The sequence below is a fragment of the Carex rostrata genome, chromosome 8 (assembly GCF_964058835.1).
Source record: "Carex rostrata chromosome 8, lpCarRost1.2, whole genome shotgun sequence".
NCBI classification, from domain to species: Eukaryota; Viridiplantae; Streptophyta; class Magnoliopsida; order Poales; family Cyperaceae; genus Carex; species Carex rostrata.
The window spans coordinates 2,086,896-2,109,832 of record NC_135925.1 but is presented as its reverse complement, the minus strand read 5'-3'; the positions used below and the strand labels follow the sequence as shown (position 1 = coordinate 2,109,832).

At 33.2% G+C, this 22,937-nt stretch overlaps 1 protein-coding gene across 1 annotated transcript; it reads right to left on the bottom strand.

Moving 5' to 3' along the window:
• Positions 1-10,063: 10,063 nt before the first annotated feature.
• On the bottom strand, positions 10,064-14,577 carry LOC144558086 (uncharacterized). The gene is made up of 9 exons (XM_078306798.1): positions 13,965-14,577; positions 13,377-13,419; positions 13,207-13,285; positions 13,039-13,084; positions 12,837-12,935; positions 11,715-11,783; positions 11,294-11,627; positions 11,045-11,208; positions 10,064-10,870 (listed from the first exon to the last, which is right to left on the bottom strand). The coding sequence occupies exons 1-9, from the start codon at positions 14,310-14,312 to the stop codon at positions 10,286-10,288; spliced, it is 1,767 nt and encodes a 588-aa protein (XP_078162924.1). The 5' UTR covers positions 14,313-14,577; the 3' UTR covers positions 10,064-10,285.
• Positions 14,578-22,937: the final 8,360 nt, after the last annotated feature.

The window sequence follows — 22,937 nt, the reverse complement described above, 5'->3', positions numbered from 1 at the left end:
CACAGCACAATAAAATTTTAGGGACGAAAATACCCCTGCTCTTATTTACACAGCACAGCCCTGCGCAAAAACTATTACGAAAATTCAATTTACTTTTGTTACTATTACGAAATTGTAAGTTTTGTATACTTGTCAGATAACTGAATTTTTCTATTAATATCTGATTTAAATATAGTTGGGAAGAAACGGGTCACGGATCATACAAAAGACGGGTGCCCATTTTTACAGCACCAAGTCCTTGGTATACAACACAATAAAATTTTAGGAACGAAAATGCCCCTATTCTTATTTCCACAGCGCAGCCTTGCGTCCCTGTCTGTCTTTTGTGCCTTTAACCCTCTTGATCCGTGACCCGTTTCTTCCCAACTATATTTAAATCACAGATTATCAGAGATTTTAATAACAGATTCATTAATGCATATATGATTCATATCTGATTCATTAATAACATATTTTAAACAAGCACTAGTCTAACAAATAGAAAAGAAAAAAAACTCTAGCATTTATGCATCAGATATGAACACACAAGCCTAAGAAATAAAAAAAATTGATGCAGTAATGAATGGGATCGGGCTTTACTAATCTATATGGATCCCTGATATCACACAAGAAGAAATTTAATTGAAACTTATATTAAATTTACTTGATTTTTTACCAGAGCAGTAGAAGAATTAAAGCTACTTGTAAGGATGTTTCCCATTTGGTCTACTGGCATAATTTTCTTCGTGGTTTGATTTTTGAGCAAGGCATGGTTTTAAAGCAACCAACAGGATCCTATTTCACCATCCCACCTGCTTCATTATCTACCTTTGAAATACTAACTTTCATTGCAATTTTGCCGATCTACGACAAAATCATTGTACCAGTTGCTAGGCGATTCACCGGGAAGGTAAATCTATTTATTAATTTAAGTTTAAAAAGGAGAAAAAAGTAGAGATTGCAACGTACCGTCTCGCACGAAGGAGAAGAAAGTCGGACAAGTTAGAGACAGCGGCGGAGAGAAGAAAGTCGAAAAAAATTAGAGACAGCGGCGGAGAGGGCTGTGCGTGTGTAGATACGAAAGTGAGGGAGGCGGCTAGGTTTTCAACTTCTCGTCTTCGTTTCTTTCTTCTCCCGCGAGAAAATAAGAGATGGAAGTGGGACGGTGAATGTTGATTAACGAGCAGAGATGAGTGAAATGGTTGAGAGGACAGTGGGTCCCAGCGGCATAAAATTGGGTGCCCATTTTTACAGCACAAATTCCTTGATACACAGCACAATAAAATTTTAGGGACGAAAATACCCCTGCTCTTATTTACACAGCACAGCCCTGCGCAAAAACTATTACGAAAATTTGATTTACTTTTGTTACTATTACGAAATTGTAAGTTTTGTATACTTGTCAGATAACTGAATTTTTCTGATAATCTCTGATTTAAATATAGTTGGGAAGAAACGGGTCACGGATCACACAAAAGACGGGTGCCCATTTTTACAGCACCAAGTCCTTGGTATGCAACACAATAAAATTTTAGGAACGAAAATGCCCCTATTCTTATTTCCACAGTGCAGCCTTGCGTCCCTGTCTGTCTTTTGTTCCTTTAACCCTCTTGATCCGTGACCCGTTTCTTCCCAACTATATTTAAATCAGAGATTATCAGAAAAATTCAGTTATCTGACAAGTATGCAAAACTTACAATTTCGTAATAATAACAAAAGTAAATGAAATTTTCGTAATAGTTTTTGCGAAGGGCTGTGGTGTGTAAATAAGAGCAGGTGTATTTTCATCCCTAAAATTTTATTGTGCTGTGTATCAAGAAATTTGTGCTGTAAAAATGGGCACCCCATAAAAAAAAATTGAAGAAAACAAATGGGTGTTTTTTTGTTTGGGTGTTTTTTTTTATTTTATTATTTCCTGATTTTCAGTTTTTCTTTGCTAAGGTTTACCATACTGGTACAGAACGATGTATCTTCTTTATTTTTAATCAATACTGGCAGCTTCTGTCAGCTTATCTCAAAAAAAAAATGGGCACCCTGTTCGCTTACAAAGGTAGGCTACAAAGTCTCAGGTACAGCAAGCTATACCAGTTTAAACCTTGGATCTACTCTCGTCTAGGGTTGCAAGTGCACAACCCTATCCGTATAGTATATTAAGGTATCGATCCTCAGGGACGGTTTAATTCAATTCTAAATTCCTACAAATCCGAGTTAGGTACTAGAAGTGTGAAAAGTTGGGTTTGGTTTGTTTATGTTTCCTAATTTCGGGTGTCAATTCAATTAACAGTAAATGAAAGCAATTAAAGGTTTTGGTTTTGAACAATGATAAAAGGCGCTCCCAGGGTTTCAGGTTTCATCCCAAACTTTGCCTTCTCTGGTCCTATCATGCGACTCGCATCATTTCTGATGCGACCCGTATGATGCGACTCGCATCATCTCTGATGCGGGTCGCATGGCCCTCGAGCAGAGCTGACATGTGTTCGTATCTAAGTCGATTTCTTGTGGGAGGCTTCAACCTGTAGCTCTCACCTACTGGTATCTAACCTAAATTGATTGTCTGGTTTGCTAGAAGTATCCACAACCTTTCGATAATGGAAAGTTCACCTCTCGGCTACTATTGATCATAAATCTACTTCAAATACTCAATCACAATTGCAAGAAACATCAACGTCAAATTACTAGAAGAGATGCTATAGACATCTAACAGTAGACAATCAAGAATCAATCAAGCAATCAAAATCAAGCAATCAATGAATACTCAAACAAAGAATCACACAAGTTCAAACTTAGATCAAATCAACATGCAACTCAAAGACAAAGTTATGAGACTACATCCTAACCCTAGGAACTAAAGATCTACTCAGTCATGATGAAACAAAGCATAAAAGAGAGATAGAATAGGCAGATCATGATGAAGCTCGAAGATCCAAGGTGGATTGGAGAGGATCTTGCAATCTTCTCTTCTCCTCTTCTTCAAGTAAGCTCCAATCTCCTTCTTCTCTCTTGATCTCTGCTCTCTAAGTGTTCTGGAATGTAAAGGGGGAAAAGCTCTCGAAATTCTGGCATAGGACCTGCTTATATAGGCAACGGATCTGACTTGGGGCTTTGCTGTCTGCTCTGGAAGCTCGCGATGCGACCTGCATCAGGTCTGATGAGGGTCGCATCGACTCTGATGAGGGTCGCATCAGCTCTGATGAGGGTCGCGTCAGATGTGATGAGGGTCGCATCAGATGTCTCAGAATTCAGTAACTTCCCTGATTTTGCCCGTTTTCGCCTGATTCCTGCAAAGTAAGAACCAAAACATAGCAGTACCACATTCTATGGATATTCAATGTAAAAGGCACCATTTGTTGGTTCAAAACATAGATTTTTGTATGGAAACATGTCGAAATAATAGGTCTAATAAAGTGATATCACACCCCATAAAATTGAAGAAAAATTTAAGACACCTGGTTTAAGTTAGGCTTATTTAGGCTGGTTTAAAATTGAAGTTATTCTATGTTAGGTCAGTTAATTTAAATCATGTTTGTGGAATAACAGTGGTCTAAAGTCTTTATTCTACCTTTATTTCATGTTTAATTGTGGCCTAAAGCTAAGAGGTCTAAACTAGTTATTCCAATTTAAGCTAGTCTAAATTATTCTTGTTTGGTTGAAGTTTAAAGTTAAATCATAGCTTAAAGTATTTCTTGTTTTGTTAGAGTTGGTGAACTAAAGTTTTGAAAGCCTAAATTGATTAATTATTTATATTAAGATACTAATTATATAATATTAATATATTAATAATATAAAATATTAATTATATATTAATAATAAAAATATACTAATTATATAATATTATTAAAATAATTATTTAATATATTAATTATATAATTATATATTAATAATAATTATTACTAAAAAGATACTAATTATATAATATTAATATATTAATAACAAATATAATATATTATAATATTATTATAATAATGATTTACTATATTAACAATATTAATTATTAATTATATAATTATAAATTACTAATAAGATACTAATTATATAATATTAATATATTAATAAACACTATAATATATTATTATATTATTATAATAATTATTTAATATATGAACAATATAACATATTAATTATATAATTACATATTAATAATAATTATGAATAAGAAAATACTAATTATTTAATATATTAACAAGAGGTGGGCTACGGTGAGTTGCGAAGTAAAGCGGCTATTTTACTTCACGCTCATATTTTGCAATTTTAAATTTCAAAACGTCTTCCGAACCGTTCATCTTGTTCTCCATATTTAAATGTGGTTGGAGACCAAATTTTACATTTTTTGGAATTTTTTTACTATTTATTAAGCAATTTTGAAAGTCGCTGATCTGATGATCCAGAAAATTTTACTGTTTTTATTGTTCACAGCAAAACAGCAATTTTAAAATATGCTTAATAAATAGTAAAAAAAATTCAAAAAATGTAAAATTTGGCCTCCAAGCACATTTCAATATGGATTAAACATCTAACGGTTCGGATCGGTTGTTTGGACTTTCAAAATAAAAATACGGCGTGAAGTAAAATAGTCGCTTTACTTCGCAACTCACCGTAGCCCATCTCTATTAACAATATAGGATATTAATTATATAATTATATATTAATAATAATTACTAATAATAAGATACTAATTATATAATATTAATATATTAATAATAACTATAATATGTTACAATATAACATAATAATTATATATTAATAATAATTATTAATAAAATATATTAATTATATAATATTATTATAATAAGTATTAAATATATTAACAATATAAGATATTAATTATATAATTATATACTAATAATATACTAATTATATACAAATAAAATATTATTATAGCCATTCAAGTTAGGCACGAGGTGGAATAAAATTAAACCACCATGTAAGGTGGTTTAATTTAGGCTGACCTAAAGATCGGCTTATACCATCTTAGTCCAGCTCAATTAATACTCATTTGGTGGAATAACAAGACCTAAACTCCTTATTCCACCCTTCAGGCTACAACCAAACATGATGCAAAGGACCATAAAACTAGCCTTTGCTTTGGGCCAAAGAGTTGTACAAGTCGCATTTCTTTCTTGAGTCGTGCCTGTTCTTCTGCCTTGCACGTAAAACACATCTATTCTACTAATATAATCGAACATTGTAATGCACAGATGAAAGAGTCAAGGATGTTATGTTTTATAGCTATATGCATCCAGAATCACAAATTGTACATATATTTTGATGCTAAATATGTTCTCGATCGAGACATATATAACTGCATTTTTAAGATTTAATTGAGCTAATGAGATCAACAAGGACTTGGCAGAATTGTAGCTCAACAAGCACCTAGTCAAGACTAAGTTACAGGGTTTATATAAATTAATTGAGAACAAGTAGGATACTACAGGGTCTAATATAAAAAAATGCATAATTTTACTACAAGTGTGTAAATAAATTACATCATAATAAATAATAACCATTAAAATCTTTTATTTATCTTATATGTTTTTGGTACTTTATAAAAAAAAATTATATTTTGTATACAGAGAGAAGTAACATGTAATGTATGGTCTTTATATTTCATCTCGGATTAAGTACTTCGGAGCCGACATTTTAAAAAATATTATCATAACAAAATAAATAAAGACCACTGTTTTGTAAGAATTTCTGAATTACCAGGGCTGCAACGACAAATGGTGAACCTCAAGAAAGAAGCCGTCATTTGTCGTTGCGGACCCCATTTGCATTTACAAGACTGACTGTCTAACTGTCCCTTAATTCCAAAAATGGAGCTGCAACGACAAATAGTGACTCCATTTTTGGAGTCTGCCATTTGTCGTTGCGGCCCGAGTAATTATGGAATACTTACATAACAATTAATGTCTTTTAATTTATTTATTTAAAAAAAAATTGGGTTTAACTACGATATTTTTATTAATCAAAACAAATCAATTACACATAATTTCGTATCAGTACATACAATATATGTATCAGTACATAAAATATTACATGTCCGGTTTATTTCTTTTTGAGGTTGAGGATATTTTTAAAAATTTCGGACTTTGAAGTTACGTTGTTGAAAGGAGGCACACGAAAAGAAAATTACAATTTCAAATGGAATTCTCCTCTATTAAAATATCTGAAAATTATATATTTACCAAAATAATAGCTCTTCATTTTTTTTACAACATCTTTATGAAAGAATTCTTAGTAACATAATGAACCGAACGCAAAACTTTAGTGCTTCAGTCTCGATTATTTCTGTCGGTGGCTAGTGCTAAACAGGCTGGTTGGTTGGTACATGAGGAGTCGTCTAGTCAACTCGAGTAACTGTTGCTGCAATGTTTTTTTTTTGTGAAGAATATGTTGCTGCAATGTTGCAACATATTTTTCACACCTTATTTGGAGCACCGATGGATATCCCAACATTTTTATTTTTATCATAAAAAAAATATATTTTATTAAGAATAATCAGGTTAGAGGCAGAATTTTAAAAATAGTCAACCCGCCTATAAATTCGGCGGTCCAGAATTTTTATTCCCACTCGCCAAATTTATGGGCTGTCCGGTATTTTATTTTTATTTTTGCATCTCAACTTTGCACCTTTGGTTAATATAGCAAAACACCTCCAAAAATCATGAAAATTAACCAACATGCAGTCTTGACATCGTAGAACAGGACTATGAAGTTTCATACAAAATCTCTGAACAGGTCGTGAGATATCAGCTCTCAAAAATTGCCCGAACTGCTGAATGAGTGCACTGAGCCCAACTTTTCACCTCTGGTTAACATAGAAAAAGACCTCCAAAAATTGTGAAAACTGACCGACATGAAGTGTTGATATCGTAGAATAGGACTGTGAAGTTTCATACAAAATATCCAAATAGGTCGTGAGATATCAGCTCTCAAACATTGCCCGAACTGCTGAATGAGTGTACTGAACCCAAATTGCAAAAGTGATTACAGGGACCAAATTGCAAAAATGATTATACCAGCATGTAGAGCATTCAAAAATAAAAAAAATTGGCACAAATTTCAATTTATGAGTCTATGGTACTATGCATATCACGGGTTGTTACCGTGCTACGGCTCTATATTCGAGTTTTCAAATCCTAACGGTCGATCCGAACCGTTCATCTTGTTCTCCATATTAATATGAGTGAGTCTATGGTACTATGCATATTACGATTTGTTACCGTGCTACGGCTCTATATTCGAGTTTTCAAATCCTAATGGTCGATCCGGACCGTTCATCTTGTTCTTCATATTAATATGTGTTTGGGGACCAAATTTTACATTTTTTGAAATTTTTTTACTATTTTTTTAGATTTATTGAAAATCACTGTTTTTGGATGGTCCAGAATTTTCAGATCAAGTGATTTTCTAAATATCTAAAAAAATAGTAAATTTTTTTCAAAAAATGTAAAATTTGGTCTCCAAACACATATTAATATGGAGAACAAGATGAACGGTTCGGATCGACCGTTAGGATTTGAAAACTCAAATATAGAGCCGTAGCACGGTAACAACCCGTGATATGTAAGGGTGATTAATGAGCGAGCATGAGCGAGTTAGGGTATGCTCATGCTCGCTCATTAAGTAAATGAGCGAGTTGTTAATGAGCAAGTTTAAATGAGCGGATAAATGAGCGAGTTGTAAATGAGCGAGTTTTTAATGAGCGAGTTATGAGCGACTCACGAGTTATGACTTATGACTCATAACAAAATTATATAGTGTGCCCACACATAACAAAATTTGTTAAAAGTCATCATAACAAATTGTCATAATTTATTTAAAATAAAATATAATAAAAATTCAACAAAAATATAATTATATTACAAAAATAGAATAATCCAACAGAAACTAACAACAAAAACTAATAAAAATTCAACAGCTATCGTCTTGTCGATTTTGACGGTCCTACTTGTGACATACAGATAGATATTTCCTTGTCACATACCTACAAATTTGTATTATGAAAACAATAATGAAAATTCATCTTAAACAAGCAACAAGCAGTTGGGATTTTAAATTGCTAGTTTAGAATTAAACCTTCATCTTAAACAAGCAACCTTGGTTCTGCCGATTTACAAAAAAATGAATATGAAATTATGAATATTAGTATATTACACAAGATTAAATGTTACATTGTGCTCACTATATTACACATGATTAAATATGAAACTATGCTCACTATCTATCAATCTTAATGAGGCAAGATTGATGTTATACAGAATTACACATGATTAAATGTGGCAGGGATTAGATGTGGCAAATTCTTAATGAGCGAGTTATGAGCGAGTTGAGTCATGCTCATGCTCGCTCATTAAGTAAATGAGCGAGTTGTTAATGAGCGAGTTTAAATGAGCAGATAAATGAGCGAGTTTAAGCAAGCTTTTAATGAGCGAGTTATGAGCGGCTCACGAGTTATAAGCGATTTACTCACCCCTAGTGATATGCATAGTACCATAGACTCACTCTAGCAACTATTAAAACTATTCCAAATAGCAAAAATGTTGTTTAGATACACATTGCAATTTTGAATAGCTACTATTCTAGAATAGCCTCTATTCTTGTATCATCCAAACATAGCCATAACTTAAATTTCAAATATGGTTCAAATTATTGTTGTTTTTTCACATCACTATTTCCAATAGTGTGCTATGTGATTTTGTCCATTATCCTGTACGTCGACATACACACTGATACGTCAAATTATGCATATTTTGACACACGCACTTTCGGAGAAATAGAATAGCTTGTTCCGAAAAACATTTTACATATGCATATTTTTCAAATATTAATTTAAATTTAAAACACACTGATACGTCAAATTATGGATTAAAGTGTTTTAAATTTACATATGTATATTTCTCCAAAGAGTGCGATTATAAGAATTATTAATTTAAAATATGCATAATTTGACGTATCAGTGTGTTTTAAATTTAAAATATGCATACTCCAGAAATATTAATTTAAAACACACACACTTTCGGAGAATTACATATGCATATTTTTCAAATAAAAAAAACCCCAAAAAAATCTTAATCCAAGAAATTGCAACGAGGAACTGTCATTTCTTGAGAATTGCAAAAGGAAAAATAAAATAAAAATAGCCTCCCTGATTTTAGTTTTTAGCAGTGTAAGTGCAATCTCATAATAAGCAATGAAACTGAGAGATCTAATACCATTAAAAAGTCTATTTAATAAGAGATATCTAATAAAAATACAGTCATGATAATTTCAAACGCTGGAATAATTTACATATCAATATATAATATCGATCTTATTTTAATAATATGGACACCAAATCATTTTATTACTAGTTAGCATTTCTCTTTGCAATTTGCATCCTCCATCTGGTTATAAAGTTCAAACTTGGAAGAATGGTCATGATCATGAGAAGACTCTTTAAAATTATTTTCTTCACAGAATTTCATGAAGAAAGAGAAAAACATGTAAAGAATTTATGAAGTTCAAATTCAAATATATATTAGTATGCATTTCCAGGCCCAATAACCAATTTAAGATATTCTAGTGTAAAGCCCAAATTGTATCATCTTTGAAATCCTGAGTAAGACTCATTGGACTCATAAATAATAAGACCGTTTGAAATTTGAAAATTGGAAATTGAACAAGTATATATATGCGGTAATATGTATTGGCTAATGTCAATTGGTTTTCCCGTGGCCGCATTTTTTAAAATTGAAATCCTGAGCAGATACAAACAAATATGCAGTAATATGTGGCTAAAAATACAGAACTACGTATTTTACCGAATACATATTTTCTATTCGAATTGCAACTTAATACGAATATGCTGCCGCGTAGACCGAATTTTAATACACTGCTAATACTACTATTAGGATATCTGCTCTCTTATTTTCATTCAGGATTTGTGGGGACTAGTACTACTATTTAGGATATCTGCTCTTATTTTCATTCAAGATTTGTGGTCCCCAAAATAGAGCTAAGTACATCCTCAGGTGTCCCACTTGTTTAGAAATTCCAAATAAAACTGGCTCATGGAAATGGAGAAATAATTTAGACTCAGTAAAAGATGGACCTGAACTACTCTATGATTTATTTGTTCCAGATTACAAATTCAAAGTCTGGACCCCATAAAATTTCAATGCTGGAGCTCCAACATCCTATGATATCAAATTCTAATACAATACAACAATCAATCTGTACATCCTTTGACCTAAACACAAGCAGGAAACACCAGCATATCTCATGGTATAAATCAGCCAAATATAAGATTAATTGAAATTACAACAGATCAGAGCTGTAAGGCTAAGTTGGGCTGCTGCTGTTGTTGCTCGACTATCGAGCCAGTATTAGAACTTGGTGGGCCCCGCTGTTGGAACCCAACATTCAAATCAGGTGCAACCATGTGTGGCTCAGCCAAATTCATCATGTGCCTGTTGTTGCTGCTATGAATCATGTTGAAGGCCTGACCATGTGGGACCACCACCTTTGCTAGATTTTGCATTGTATAATTTTGAGGTGTGCTGAATCCATTCATTGTAGGCTGAGACAATGCCTTTGGCTGATTATCCTCTGAAAAATTGTTATTATCTGCAGAGCTTGAGGTTGTACCAGATCTAGAGGTGTCAGGTACAGTGCTCTGATTTGCTGAATGATCTTCACTTCTTGTAGTTCTTTCGACTTCATGTGGAGATGGGATACTTTTTTGGGGCTTTTGAGTAGGCTCGTCATCTATAACCCATCCTCGGCCAAATTTCGTACCAGGTGGCAAAACCCGTTCGATTTTTTTCGCAGCCATAGCCCAACCCTGAGGGCCCAGTTTTGCTGCAAATCTGGCAATACTCCTTGCGTATGCATGCTCCACTTGAATACCTACCTGTGTTCATACAGATTTACTATTAGAATAAGGCTCCACGTGGGTGTGTGTGAGACAGAGAGATCACCCAATTTTTATGTTATATTGAATTAAGCAAAACCAAACACCTTACTAATGTGATGCCAATTTTTGTTTGACCAAATGAAATTAAACTAATAAAGTAATAGTGCATACAGGTACAAGTAGCTTCCTCTCCTGGTCAAAAGTGTTGAGTATTGGAAACTCATCGTAAGATGTCGACAGCTGAGAAAGCATATAAGTTTTGCGTCGGTTTTCATCTGACGCTCCCTGTTTTTTGGTACTGCCATATTTTGCCGAAAGGCCTTTCAACACAGAACCTGCCAACAATGCTCAATTAGGTTTTCTTTGGGATATAACACAAGGTTCAACACAACAAAGTAGAAAAAGTAAATCCACACCTACTGGATAATTCTGTGTCGCATTCTGTTCTTTGCTCGCTGATCCAACGGATATTATCAATATTTGCTGGTTTTTCTGGTACCGTGGCCATTTTTTTTACATCACAAGTCAAAGACCGTGAATTATTCTCATTTACACCATTGTTTGTCGGCTTTGGTGCAGAGAAGGCCACGTCAGGAGCAGTGTCTTGAGAGGTCAGCGTTACAGATGGTTTTTTGTGTTTATTTGGCGGCCGGCCTCTTCTTGCAGGTGGCTTCGGTACCTGTTGCTCAGTGCCGTCACCACCTTGTCTTATATTCTCGAAGTTTTTCTTTGATAATTCCTGTATTGCCCTTGCCTGTGCAAACTCCTCAGGTAAGATAAACAATAACAATTCTACTTAGAACAAAAAATAAAAAGTTTGCAACTGAGATATTTTGTATACCTGGCGGTGGTAGACAGTGTCTGGGGCATTATACTTCATAGCATTTGAGCTGATCAAGAATACGTCATTCTGTAAGCATAACAAATTGAGTTAATACCGATAGAGAGAAGTGCAATGCATGTGTTCTGAATATTTTTTGCCATTGTATATTTTTCTTAAACTAAATCATACGAAAAGGTATTCTAGTAAGGGAATAGAATCACAAATGACAAGAAACATTTTCGAACAATTAACTTGCTATGATTACTCCTATCATTTGTTCAAACTATGTCAACACAGAGACAAAGAAAGCAACGATGCTTATATTATGCTTATTCTACTAAATAATTCCAGAGGAAATTAATAAGACATTCTAAACGAGCCTAATTCAAAAATATAGACAATGCTTATCTGATAATAGCAAGAGAATCGATTTGTTTTTCCTGGTAATATATATAAAAGAGATATAGTGATATTGAGCTGAAAGTAAACTGGCTATTTCCAATTCACTTCTGAAATATAGCAGAGAATTTATAATGTACAAAAGATAAACTTGAATCATCAAGCAAATGTGACATTTTAACTATTAATTGTGCGACATTAGAAGCCCTAGTCTTACACAATAAGGCAAACAAAAAGAACAGCTATTACCATCTGACAAAATAATTGATTCGCATATTATGAAACCAAATTCACACTTATAAAATGGTTTTGGGCCCAAGCAAAAAGTTGTTGTTATACACATTATGACATCATGTTGTATAAACTTAATATTGCTTGAAGAGTAAAAAGTCAACAATTGACTAAGCACAGAAAAAACCATTCATATAAACAACCAAGTAAAACTTAACTAGAGTACAAACAGGGGTGGAGACATGTAGATCGAATGGGGGTCAATTGACCCCCATTTGATTTATTTATTTTTATTTATGTATAATTTTCAATATAAATTAGAGTAAAATGTCATTATTACTGTAAAATTGACCCCATTCTCAGTATGAAAATTTGATATAATTGACTCTCATTCACATTTGACCCCCAGAGTGCAAATATATTAAGTGGGGTTAAAAGCAGATTGAACCAGATTTGGTTGCACTAGTACACCAAAAGGGACAGTTTAACTACAACAAAGTCAAAACTAACCTCAAACTGCTCCAAGCTATTGTAGACCCCATTAGACAGTTTTTTTCTAACTGTCCTAAAATCCATCGGATGCTCTATGATGTCATGGTAATCTGGAAGCTGCATATCAAATTAACCATCAAACCTTAACCAAACCATTATTAAGAATAATTTCAGAACAACATAAAAACCTCCAAGAAAAATATATGTAAAACTAAAGTACCTCTTCAGGATCAACCGGCTCTGAGTATACGCCGTAAGTATCTTTCCTGAAGATTTTAATTTGCATCAAAAAAGAAAATTCAAGACATTGTGAATAAGTAAAAAAGATAAAAAAAAAAATAGCAAGGTGGGATATATTTGAAAAGAGAAAAGACATGGGGGCACTCACTTCTGGAGCCTATCAAGCAAGAACTCCAAGGTCTTTTTGTCTGGCAAAGGTGTTGTGGGTCCCAGCTGCAGTGCATCCTCTGTTCGTAGCACATGTTAGAATGACAGATCAGCACTAATTCCAATTACTCAAAATCTAATTCAAATCTAATTGAATGCATTGCTACTGACCTTGCTGAGAATCAGTCCCTTTCTTGGACCTGTTCCCTTCATCCTGAAATTTCACAAAATTACAATTAATGCATAAAACCAGCAGCAAAACACGAGTCAGAAAAAACATACGACACAAGGAAAAATAATGCGCCTTGCGATAGGCACGAGAGACCTGGAGAGAGAAAAGAAAAGAGAGATATTTTGGAAAGGCCAAGAAAAGACAAATTCGAACTTTTTCCAAATACAGAAGTCAGCTGTTTCTTCTTTCCGCACACAGTCACACACACAAACACACACAGTTAAAAAGAGAAGCTTTCAAAATAGCGGGTATGTGAGATAATTAAATAAAACATGATAGCATTCAACACAGTTGAGAAAGAACGGTTTCTGACTGGAGAACAGAATTCGAGATTCCAACAAATCCAGCCGCTTGTCAATCAGATCCGTACCAGCCCGCGCGCTATTTAAATCCCAAAAGAAGTACCAACAAAAGTTGTGCCAAGTCCCGCCGCCAAAATTCAAGGAGAAAGAGAGAGAGAGAGAAGAAAAAAAAAGCGAGAGGCTAATCAATGAAGCAATTAATTCTTTAATTTTCCTTCATCAAACCTTGGGATCAATATCTGTGTCACTACTGGGGAGCCGATGAACGAGCTTGATCTTCTTCTCACGACGGCGGTCGTCGGATCCATCATCATCTTCATCCGAAGCGGAGGCAGCGGAGGCCTCGCCTGAGAAGGATGGGTCAGAATTGGGGTCCCGGCGAGTGACGCGGCGACCCGATGAGGAAGGTTGATTTTGGTGATTGGAATTCGAAGGGGAAGTGGAATTAGGGTTACGGTTAGGGTTTTGTTGCTGAAGACGGAGGCTCCGCTTTTGGATTTCGAGGAGAGAAGGTCGACCTTTCTTTTTCTTATTCTTCCTCTCCACTACTGGTGCTTTGCTGTTGTTTCCCATCACGGTAAGGAGAGCCTCTTTTCTCTCTCACGCACCCTCGTTCTTCTCTCTCTAGAAACAAGGGCGATATTTTCGCTGCAGCAAAATTCTGTTTTTATTTTCTTCTTTTTAAATTTGGTTTACTGTTGGGAGACTTTTTTTTATCTCACTACGCCTGGAATACAAACGGTATTCTACGTTTTAGAATCACACACGATTAGGGACCCACTGTTTTTTTGTAGGGTGTATATACATCGTGTTCATGTACAATTGTTTTAGTTTTGGCGTTCGAGCATCTCGTAGTTTTTGTCAATATTTTCGGAGCATGTTCGATAATGAAAATTTTTATAATAATGAAAAATAATTAATATGAAAATGAAAATATCAATTGATTAATTTTAAGTTGAAAAAAAAATATGGCAAAATTTAAAATATAGATATTTGGCAAATCATCAAAAAAATTAGTTAGCATTTTAAAAAAATTTAAATCGACATAACATCATCGTAAGTTGGTATTCCACCTTTTAAAATTATATCATGTCCGGGATATTTTACATATACAATGTACAATTATTTTAGTTGCATCCGATAATCTCGTAGTTTCCGTCATTGAAAACTTTTGAATTTGAAAATGAACATTTTAGTTTGTCAATTCCGATTCCAAGGTAGAAAAAAAATTATGAAACAATTTAAAATATAGGTGATTGACAAACTATCTAATTTGTTTAGGAGAAGGGTTCAAATGCCTTCATTTTTTGTGCCGCCACTGTATCTCTATTTTTTTAAACTTTAATAACTTAAAATTTAAAACTTAAAAGTAAAAAAAAAACCCGTTAGATGTCATCTATGTTATTTTCTCTCTGTGCTCATAAAAAATTATCACATTTCAATTTTGTTTTTATGTGAATTAATAACTTCAAAAATCAGCGTCTAGAAATGATCCACATTAATGTGTTTTTTACAAGCTCTTGATGACAATCAAAATGCAGTTGGAATGTCATAATTTTTTACACGTGCATAGATAAAATGATGTAGATCAATATCCAACGGTTTTATTTTGATTTTTAAGTTTTAAATTTTGAATTATTAAAGTTTTTAAAAAATAGAGGCATAGTGGAGGCACAAAAAATGGAGGCATTTGAACCCTCTTCTTTGTTTAGTTATCAAAAATTCAAAGTTGACGTAATATCATGATAAGTTGGTACTCCACCTTTTAAAATTATATCATTTCTGAGACCCAATGTATATGTAGGGTGTATATTCTACATATACACTATGTTCATGTACAATTGTTTTAGTTTTGGTATCCAATCACCTCGTAGTTTCCATCAATACCTTCAGTGCATGTTCAACAATAAAAACTTTTATGACAATGAAAACTTTTGAATATGAAAATGAAAATATCAATTTGTCAATTTCAATTTCAAGTTGAAACTTTTTTTTATGAAAATTGTAATATATTGATGTTTGACAAATCATCCAATTTACTTAGTTAGCATTAAGAAAAATTCAAAGTTGACATGACATTAGAGTAATAGAGTGCACATTGTACATATACACCATGTTCATGTACAATTGTTTTAGTTTTGGTGTCCGAGCGCCTCGAAGTTTCCGTCCATGCTTTAGAGCGTGTTTGACAAAGAAAACTTTTATGAAAATAATTTTTTGTTCATGTACAATTGTAAATAATTTATGTCCACGCTTTTTTGTTCATGTACAATTGTACAATTGACAGAGAAAACTTCTATGAAAACTTTCTATCCACGTTTTATGAAAATAATTTTTTGTTCATGTCAAAAAATTAATAGAGTGTACATTGTACATATACATTGTGCTCATGTACAATTATTTTAGTTTTGGTGTCCGAGCACCTCGAAGTTTCCATCCACACTTTAGAGCGTGTCTGACAAAGAAAACTTTTATGGAAATATTTTTTTGTTAACATGAGAGTGAAAATATCAATTTGTTAAATTTCAAGTTGAAAAAACTCATTGAAAAATTTAAAACATAGATATCTGACAAACTGTTGGAGAAATTTATAGGAAGTTGGCTTTCTTTTTCCTTTTTATAATTAAACTTTCTGTAGAAACTGTTACACTAACATCAAATTCTCAAGTACATTTATACCAAGTACTCATTTAGATTCATATTATTGTACATATCAGATTCTCAAATGGTTTAATGTGCATTGACATATCGATAAATGTGTTTATGAATACTGGATTCACCATGTACAACGAGTGATTAACGAATAAGTTGATTAATACTACAAAGTGATAAGTGAATTTCTTTTTTTGAAAACCTTCGCAGAAGCTGCGAAGTCGTGAGAGGAAATCAAACTTTCGACCTTTGAGTACAACAACTCTACGACTTTTTTCTAGCCAATTGTAGTACTACCCCTTTCTTGTGATAAATGAATTTCTAAAAGAAAAAAAATAACATCAAAAGTCGGCACTAAAAATTATCATCAAGGGTAGAAAATATATAAAACAAAAATTAAGAATCAAAACTTGACACAACACCTAGCTACATATATTTGGGGGAAAAAAACTTTGGTCCAAGTTGATTTTAAATTTTCCATAAAATCTAAGTTGGGACTGGATAAAGTACCTTTCAGGTGAAGGGAATGGAAACAAAAGTAGCAAACACCAAGGGCCCGTTCGGCCACATACTATTCACCGTGGGAAATAAAAATTTGCTCAGAGCTAAGTTTTTATTCCCACAATGAACAGTAAAATTTAGTTCAAAATTTTTGATTCCCACACCCATTCCTATTCCCTACTGGGTTGCCGAACGGGCCCCAAATGTATTAAATACCCATTTGTCATTTGTCCACCAAAACTCACGAGAAAGGGGTCTTCTAATTAAACAAGCCCTAAAGAGTTTTTTTTCGCAAACTTCTCTAAAACATCAAAATAAAAAATAAAAGAGGGTTCTAATACCTCATGTTTTTCTTTTTTTATGATGCCGTCAACAGATATATTGATAAGAAAAAGTTTAATTACAAACTCTAAAAATTTAAAAATGCTAACCTCTTCTATCTATATAATCGAGGCTAGTCTCTCATCATAAGTTAATAAAACTACACTTATATTAAACAATTTTTACTGATACCTTTAAAAACATTTATTCTTCAAAAATCAATTTCCATGATGGTATCATTTATCAAGCGATGGCCCTATTTTCGTTTATCGAAAAATAGTCTTTTGTTCCTTTTCCTCCAGAGTGCTCATGTCCCTGCCGCTCATACAACATTCCAAAGAATTCTCCTTTGTGGTATCATTTGTCGACCTGTTTCTAACCACACCCGATGTATGTGGTCCCCTCCAAGTCTCAGGATGTTACAGTGCACCAACAAATCCCACCAAAATCTAACCGTGTACTGACAATCCACATAACATGGTCCCTTGAGGAAATAAATCAGCTGAAAATTCCGAGATCGGGTACTGTTCATCCTGAAATTCTTGCAATCCGAAATCCAGCCATCAAATTTTTTTGATAACGCATCTCGAAACAATTAGTTTTTCCTTGCACGTCTCTCGGAACAGTTTGACGGCTGGATTCGGATTGCAGGGATTTCAGGGTGAACAGTACCGACCTCGAATTTCAGCAGATTCGGGTCCGTCTCTTGATACCTCATCATATCTTATATTTAATATCTTTATTTTCAAAGTACAAAATGTCGATCCGAACCGCTCAACATGATCTCTATACTAAAAAATGGCTATGAACAAAATTTTATAATTTTTGGAACTTTGTTTACAATTTTTTAAGATAGGTACAAAATTACTGTTTCTGAATCATTCAAAAACAATAATTTTGTAATTATCTGAAAAAATAGTAAAAAAAATCTAAAAATTATAAAATTTGGTCTCCAAGCATATTTTAATATGGATATTATGTTGAGCGGTTCAGATCGATAATTTAGACTTTGAAAATTAAGAAATAAAATACGAGGCATAACGAAGTATTGGAACCCTCCTCTTAAGAAAATACTTTTTAAATTTATAAATATTTTATTTATGCTTCTAAATAAACAACTCTCATATGTAACTTTCTAAATCTCAAAATTATATATTTTCCATCCACATACATAATATCTTTTTTATTTTTATTCTAAATAAAAATCTCGACATGTAATTTAAAAAAATTGAGATTGGATTCTTTTACAAAAAAACTCTTGACGTTTCTCGTCTTTCGGTCTCTTTCATAATTTTTTATTTGTAGAAATGATAAAGGGATAGAGAGAGTATCTCAGTTGTCAGGTCCATAGAAAAATGAGAAGCAATCGGTCCAATTTTTTTCTTCTCCTGAAGCTGCTTTGGAATAATACGGATAGGTTGCCTAAAGATACTTTTTCTTCTTCTCTATCAAAATTTGGAATTCACATCCTCTCCAATACCTGATAAGGGAATCTTTTACAATTACTAGATCTGAACCGTTCTTTTTAACTTGGCACGAATCTCAAAGCCCAAAAATACGGTTCCCTATGGCGACCCGAATCCCAAACCGGTTGAGATTTAATCTCAAACCGTAAAGTGAGGGTAATCCTCTGCAATACCGGAGAGGATACGGATTCCAAAATTTGTGGGATCCACACCTGATATGCACAGTTAACGCAACACATGTGTCTTTGTTTATGCGTTCTTCGATGAACAGTCGTTAGTACCTTTGTGTAGCGTATCATATTACCATTTAATTTAGTAATTTAGTTTTCACCTGTTGCACTTTTGTTGTATAGTTTACTTCACATACAATTTTAAAAAATTCTTAGGAATATCAGAAAAAGTCAAAAAAAAAAAAAAAAAGTAGAGAGCAGAGAGGAGAGTAGTGGTTTGCTAAACCCGTTAGGGGTTGAACCCGTTTTGCCCGGCCCGTACCCGTTACCCGTGGTACCCGTACCCGTTGCCCGGGTACAAACGGGTAGACGGGTAGACAGGTACGGGTAATAAACGGACCGGACAACATAATTTTGAAAAAAACCCGTTGTACCCGTACCCGTCTACCCGCCAATCCGTACCCGCCTACCCGTACCCGTCTACCCGTACCCGTACCTGACCCGTTACAAATTTGAATTTCAAAATTTTTTTGGCGGCACCCTATAGAATTCAGATCCAGTGCAATACCTGACTTTGTAGAATGAGATCTGAGTCATCAATTTTAATTTGGCATGAATCTCAAAACGGACCCCTATATCTAAACTCCATCTGGGATGTCTTTTAACTTGGCACGAATCTCAAAGCATAAAAATTCAGAAAAAAAACAGAAAAGAAAAAAAAAAAAAAAAAAACCCGCCCGTACCCGTCAACCCGCAACCCGCAACGGGTACGGGTAATAAACGGGTAGGGTAGTGGTTTTGGGAAAACTACCCGTCTACCCGTTGCGGGTTGTACCCGTACCCGTCCTACCCGTCTACCCGCCCTACCCGTTACCCCTAACGGGTTACCCGGAACGGGTCACGGGTAACCCGTTAGCAAACCACTAGAGGAGAGGCAGGGTTCACTGTTTGAAGAAAAAAAATTAAATTAGAGGTATTCCATTTGTATATTGGAAAAGTTTGGATTCAACTGGACGAGGAAAAAAAAATGCCTCTTAATTTTTCTATGAATCTAACAACTGAGGTTGAGCCGTTGAGGTAATATTTCTCTCTATCATTTTTTTAATAATTTATATAAATAAAAAAAAATTCTTCATCTGACAATTCTAGTTCCGATAAAAAGAATGAAATGACATAATTGTAAGGAAGTTAAATGACTCGAAACTGTAGCTTTTACAATTTTATTATTTTATATTTTAGAAGGAGAGAGCTACAGACTTGAGAGAGAGGGTCAAAAGGGTTTTGTATTTACGGATAGAGAGTAAATCATAAATGTTTATAATTTAGATTTTAGAATCTCTGGAACTTTTGTGTTACGAGATTTATTATTTTAAAAGGAGAAAATATGAAATTTTGAGTTTTAGAACTTGTGTAATATTTAAAATTTTAAAAGGGAAAATATTCAATTCGGAAATTTTAAAAGAATATGCTTTTAAGTTTTCCCTATTTTTTTAATTTAATTTACATTGCAATCTGGAAAAGTTTTATGCAGAACTGTCTTGTCATCTGACATAACATTGAACACAAATCTCAAGACCAATCATGTCTGATATATTTTTTCCTTAATATATTTTAATATATTGTTGTAGCCTGAACGGGCAGGTATAAATGTATAAAATAGTTTGGTAATTAGGATATTAAATAGGATTTGTACATTAATTCAGATTAATTTTTTTTTTTTTTAAATTGCTTGGTAGTGGCTACCGAGTTTACAATTCATATTAAATTGATCCAGATTATAATCTGACAATCCGTATCCAAACTCAAAATTTAAGTTGGATCCGGAGTTCCACATTACTAGGTGTCAATTTTAAACATGGTATTTTTTTTTTTTTTTAATTTGCACAAAGTTGGGGTGAGTGAATTTTTTTATTTGGGTAGATTTTGCCAGAGATCACTAAACTTTGTACTTTATTACGAATTGGTCACTCAATTTATTTGTTCTTCCAATGTGGCTATGCATTAGCTGTATGGTCAAGGCTATCACTGTTGGTCGGGTATAACATGGTGCATAGAGGTGATTCTATTTAATCCATTTTCCTCAACTCATGGAGACAGTGCAGAGGGAGAGAATTCAAGAATAGATGGAGTGCTTTCTTCATATCGGCATGTAGGCTAATATGGCGAGAACGTAATAATATAATTTTTGAGGGAAAACAATGTGATCCAAGAATGGTAGCAGAATTCCCATGGGATGAAGCTCGCCTATGGCTGCAACATTGTTGAGTTGATATCTATTGTTTTTTTTTTTTTATATTTGTATTTTATTTATTTATGTAATCTGATAGCAACTATCAGAGTCTCAAAAAAAAATTTGATTTGTTTCAATCAAGTCACTCAACTTTTTCATTTGTCTCAAATTAGTTACTCTATAACATGTCATTCAAAATGTTAACGGAATATGACCATTATGTCTAAAATACTAACAGAATATGTCAATTCCGTTCAAAATTCTAACATAATGAGTATATTCCGTCCAAAATACTAACGGAATGAGAATATTCCGTTAGTATTTTGGATATAAAAATTATAGAGCGACTAATTTGAGACAAATAGAAAGTTGAGTGACTTAATTGTGACAAATCAAAGTTGAGTGACCAATTCGTAATAAAGTACAAAATTTAGGGACCTTTGGGGAAATTTACCCTTTTATTTGGAGTTTTGGACTATATTGTCTTTTCTTCTTAAAGAAAACTGCTGTCTTGCAAATCTTTTAATTAGAAAAATTAGATCTGTAGGACCCGCGAGCGTTTATTAAAAAGGATACATTCCAAATAGATGAACAAATGATTACAATTACAATATAATATATATACTTTTCAGATAGGGAAATGGAGAATATAGCGTATAGACCTGGAAACGCATTTTTATATGTAGTATTTGTTATCGATTAAGTGATTTATTAGCATTTATTAATTAAAATTAACGCAAATTCAAAAGAAATTGACAAAGAGAGCATGAAAGAAAGAAAAATGCAAATCGAAGAATCATAATTATATTATTTTCTCCCGATAACTTTTTTTTTCGTGCCATTGTCAATTCATAAATGATTTAAATTATTGTCAATTCCCACAAACTGTTAATATAATGTTTTAAACATTTAGATGTTAAATAATATTTCAAATAAAATTATAAATAGATCAAAACAATAAATAATACCTTCATTATGTAACAAATTATAGCTGTTTTCTCTTTATGGAGTGATTAAAGTTTTAACCAACTTTAATCAAATTCTGCTTCGGTTGAAGAATAAACTACCGTATTTTAGATAAATAGAAAAATATCATATTCCTCTTTAAAATCAAAGTCTTTTTGACAATTTGCCATCACGTTCTTTTCTGTGTCACACACAAAGAAGATGTGTAGTAGCTGGAAATACCAAATTTACTGCATTTATAAATGTTTGTTGCCTATTTGACATTGTGACTGGAGGCTGAGTCCCTTTTTTTTGCGTGAATCATGCCTGTAGGCAAAAGGTTGAGTCTCTTTTGGAAGAACCTTTTTAAACGTGTTTAGTGTCCACGTATAATCTCCTCTTTATTTTTTTAGAAACGTACAACTAGTATAAAAAGATGTGTTAAAGCATGAGACTCCAACAATACTAAGAAGTGACATCTTATACTTATTTGTTTTGTGAATACAATTCATAATGAAAACACTCGAGAAATTTTTAACCATAGTAATTGACATAAAATGTATGAAGAAATTTTTAACCAGAGTAATTTTTAACTTTCATCGTGTAAATCATCATACTCGAACCCATCTTCTCCTAGTTCTTCAAATAAAGATTGAATCATTGATCGAGCTCCTAACTTTTCTCTACGAATCTTTGTCTTTATATTATATATTGTTGTAGACACAACTTTAATCTTTGAATCCATTTGACTTAAAGAAAAGAGAATTTGTCTCAGTGGTATTTCAAATCGAGTCATATGGTTAACACTTTTGATATCTTCTTGTGATAGTTGTCGAAAAGAAGGATGGCTAGAGATAACGACAGATGCTTCATGGATGTAATAAGTTATGTATTTCAATTATCCAAATTTATT

Coding starts and splice junctions, on each gene's coding strand:
- LOC144558086 (XM_078306798.1), bottom strand. CDS start 14,312: ATGGGAAACAACAGCAAAGCACCAGTAGTGGAGAGGAAGAATAAGAAA. Junction 11,784..12,836: donor ATAGCTTGGAGCAGTTTGAG/GTTAGTTTTGAC, acceptor TTATGCTTACAG/AATGACGTATTCTTGATCAG. Junction 10,871..11,044: donor AGAGGAAGCTACTTGTACCT/GTATGCACTATT, acceptor GTATGAACACAG/GTAGGTATTCAAGTGGAGCA.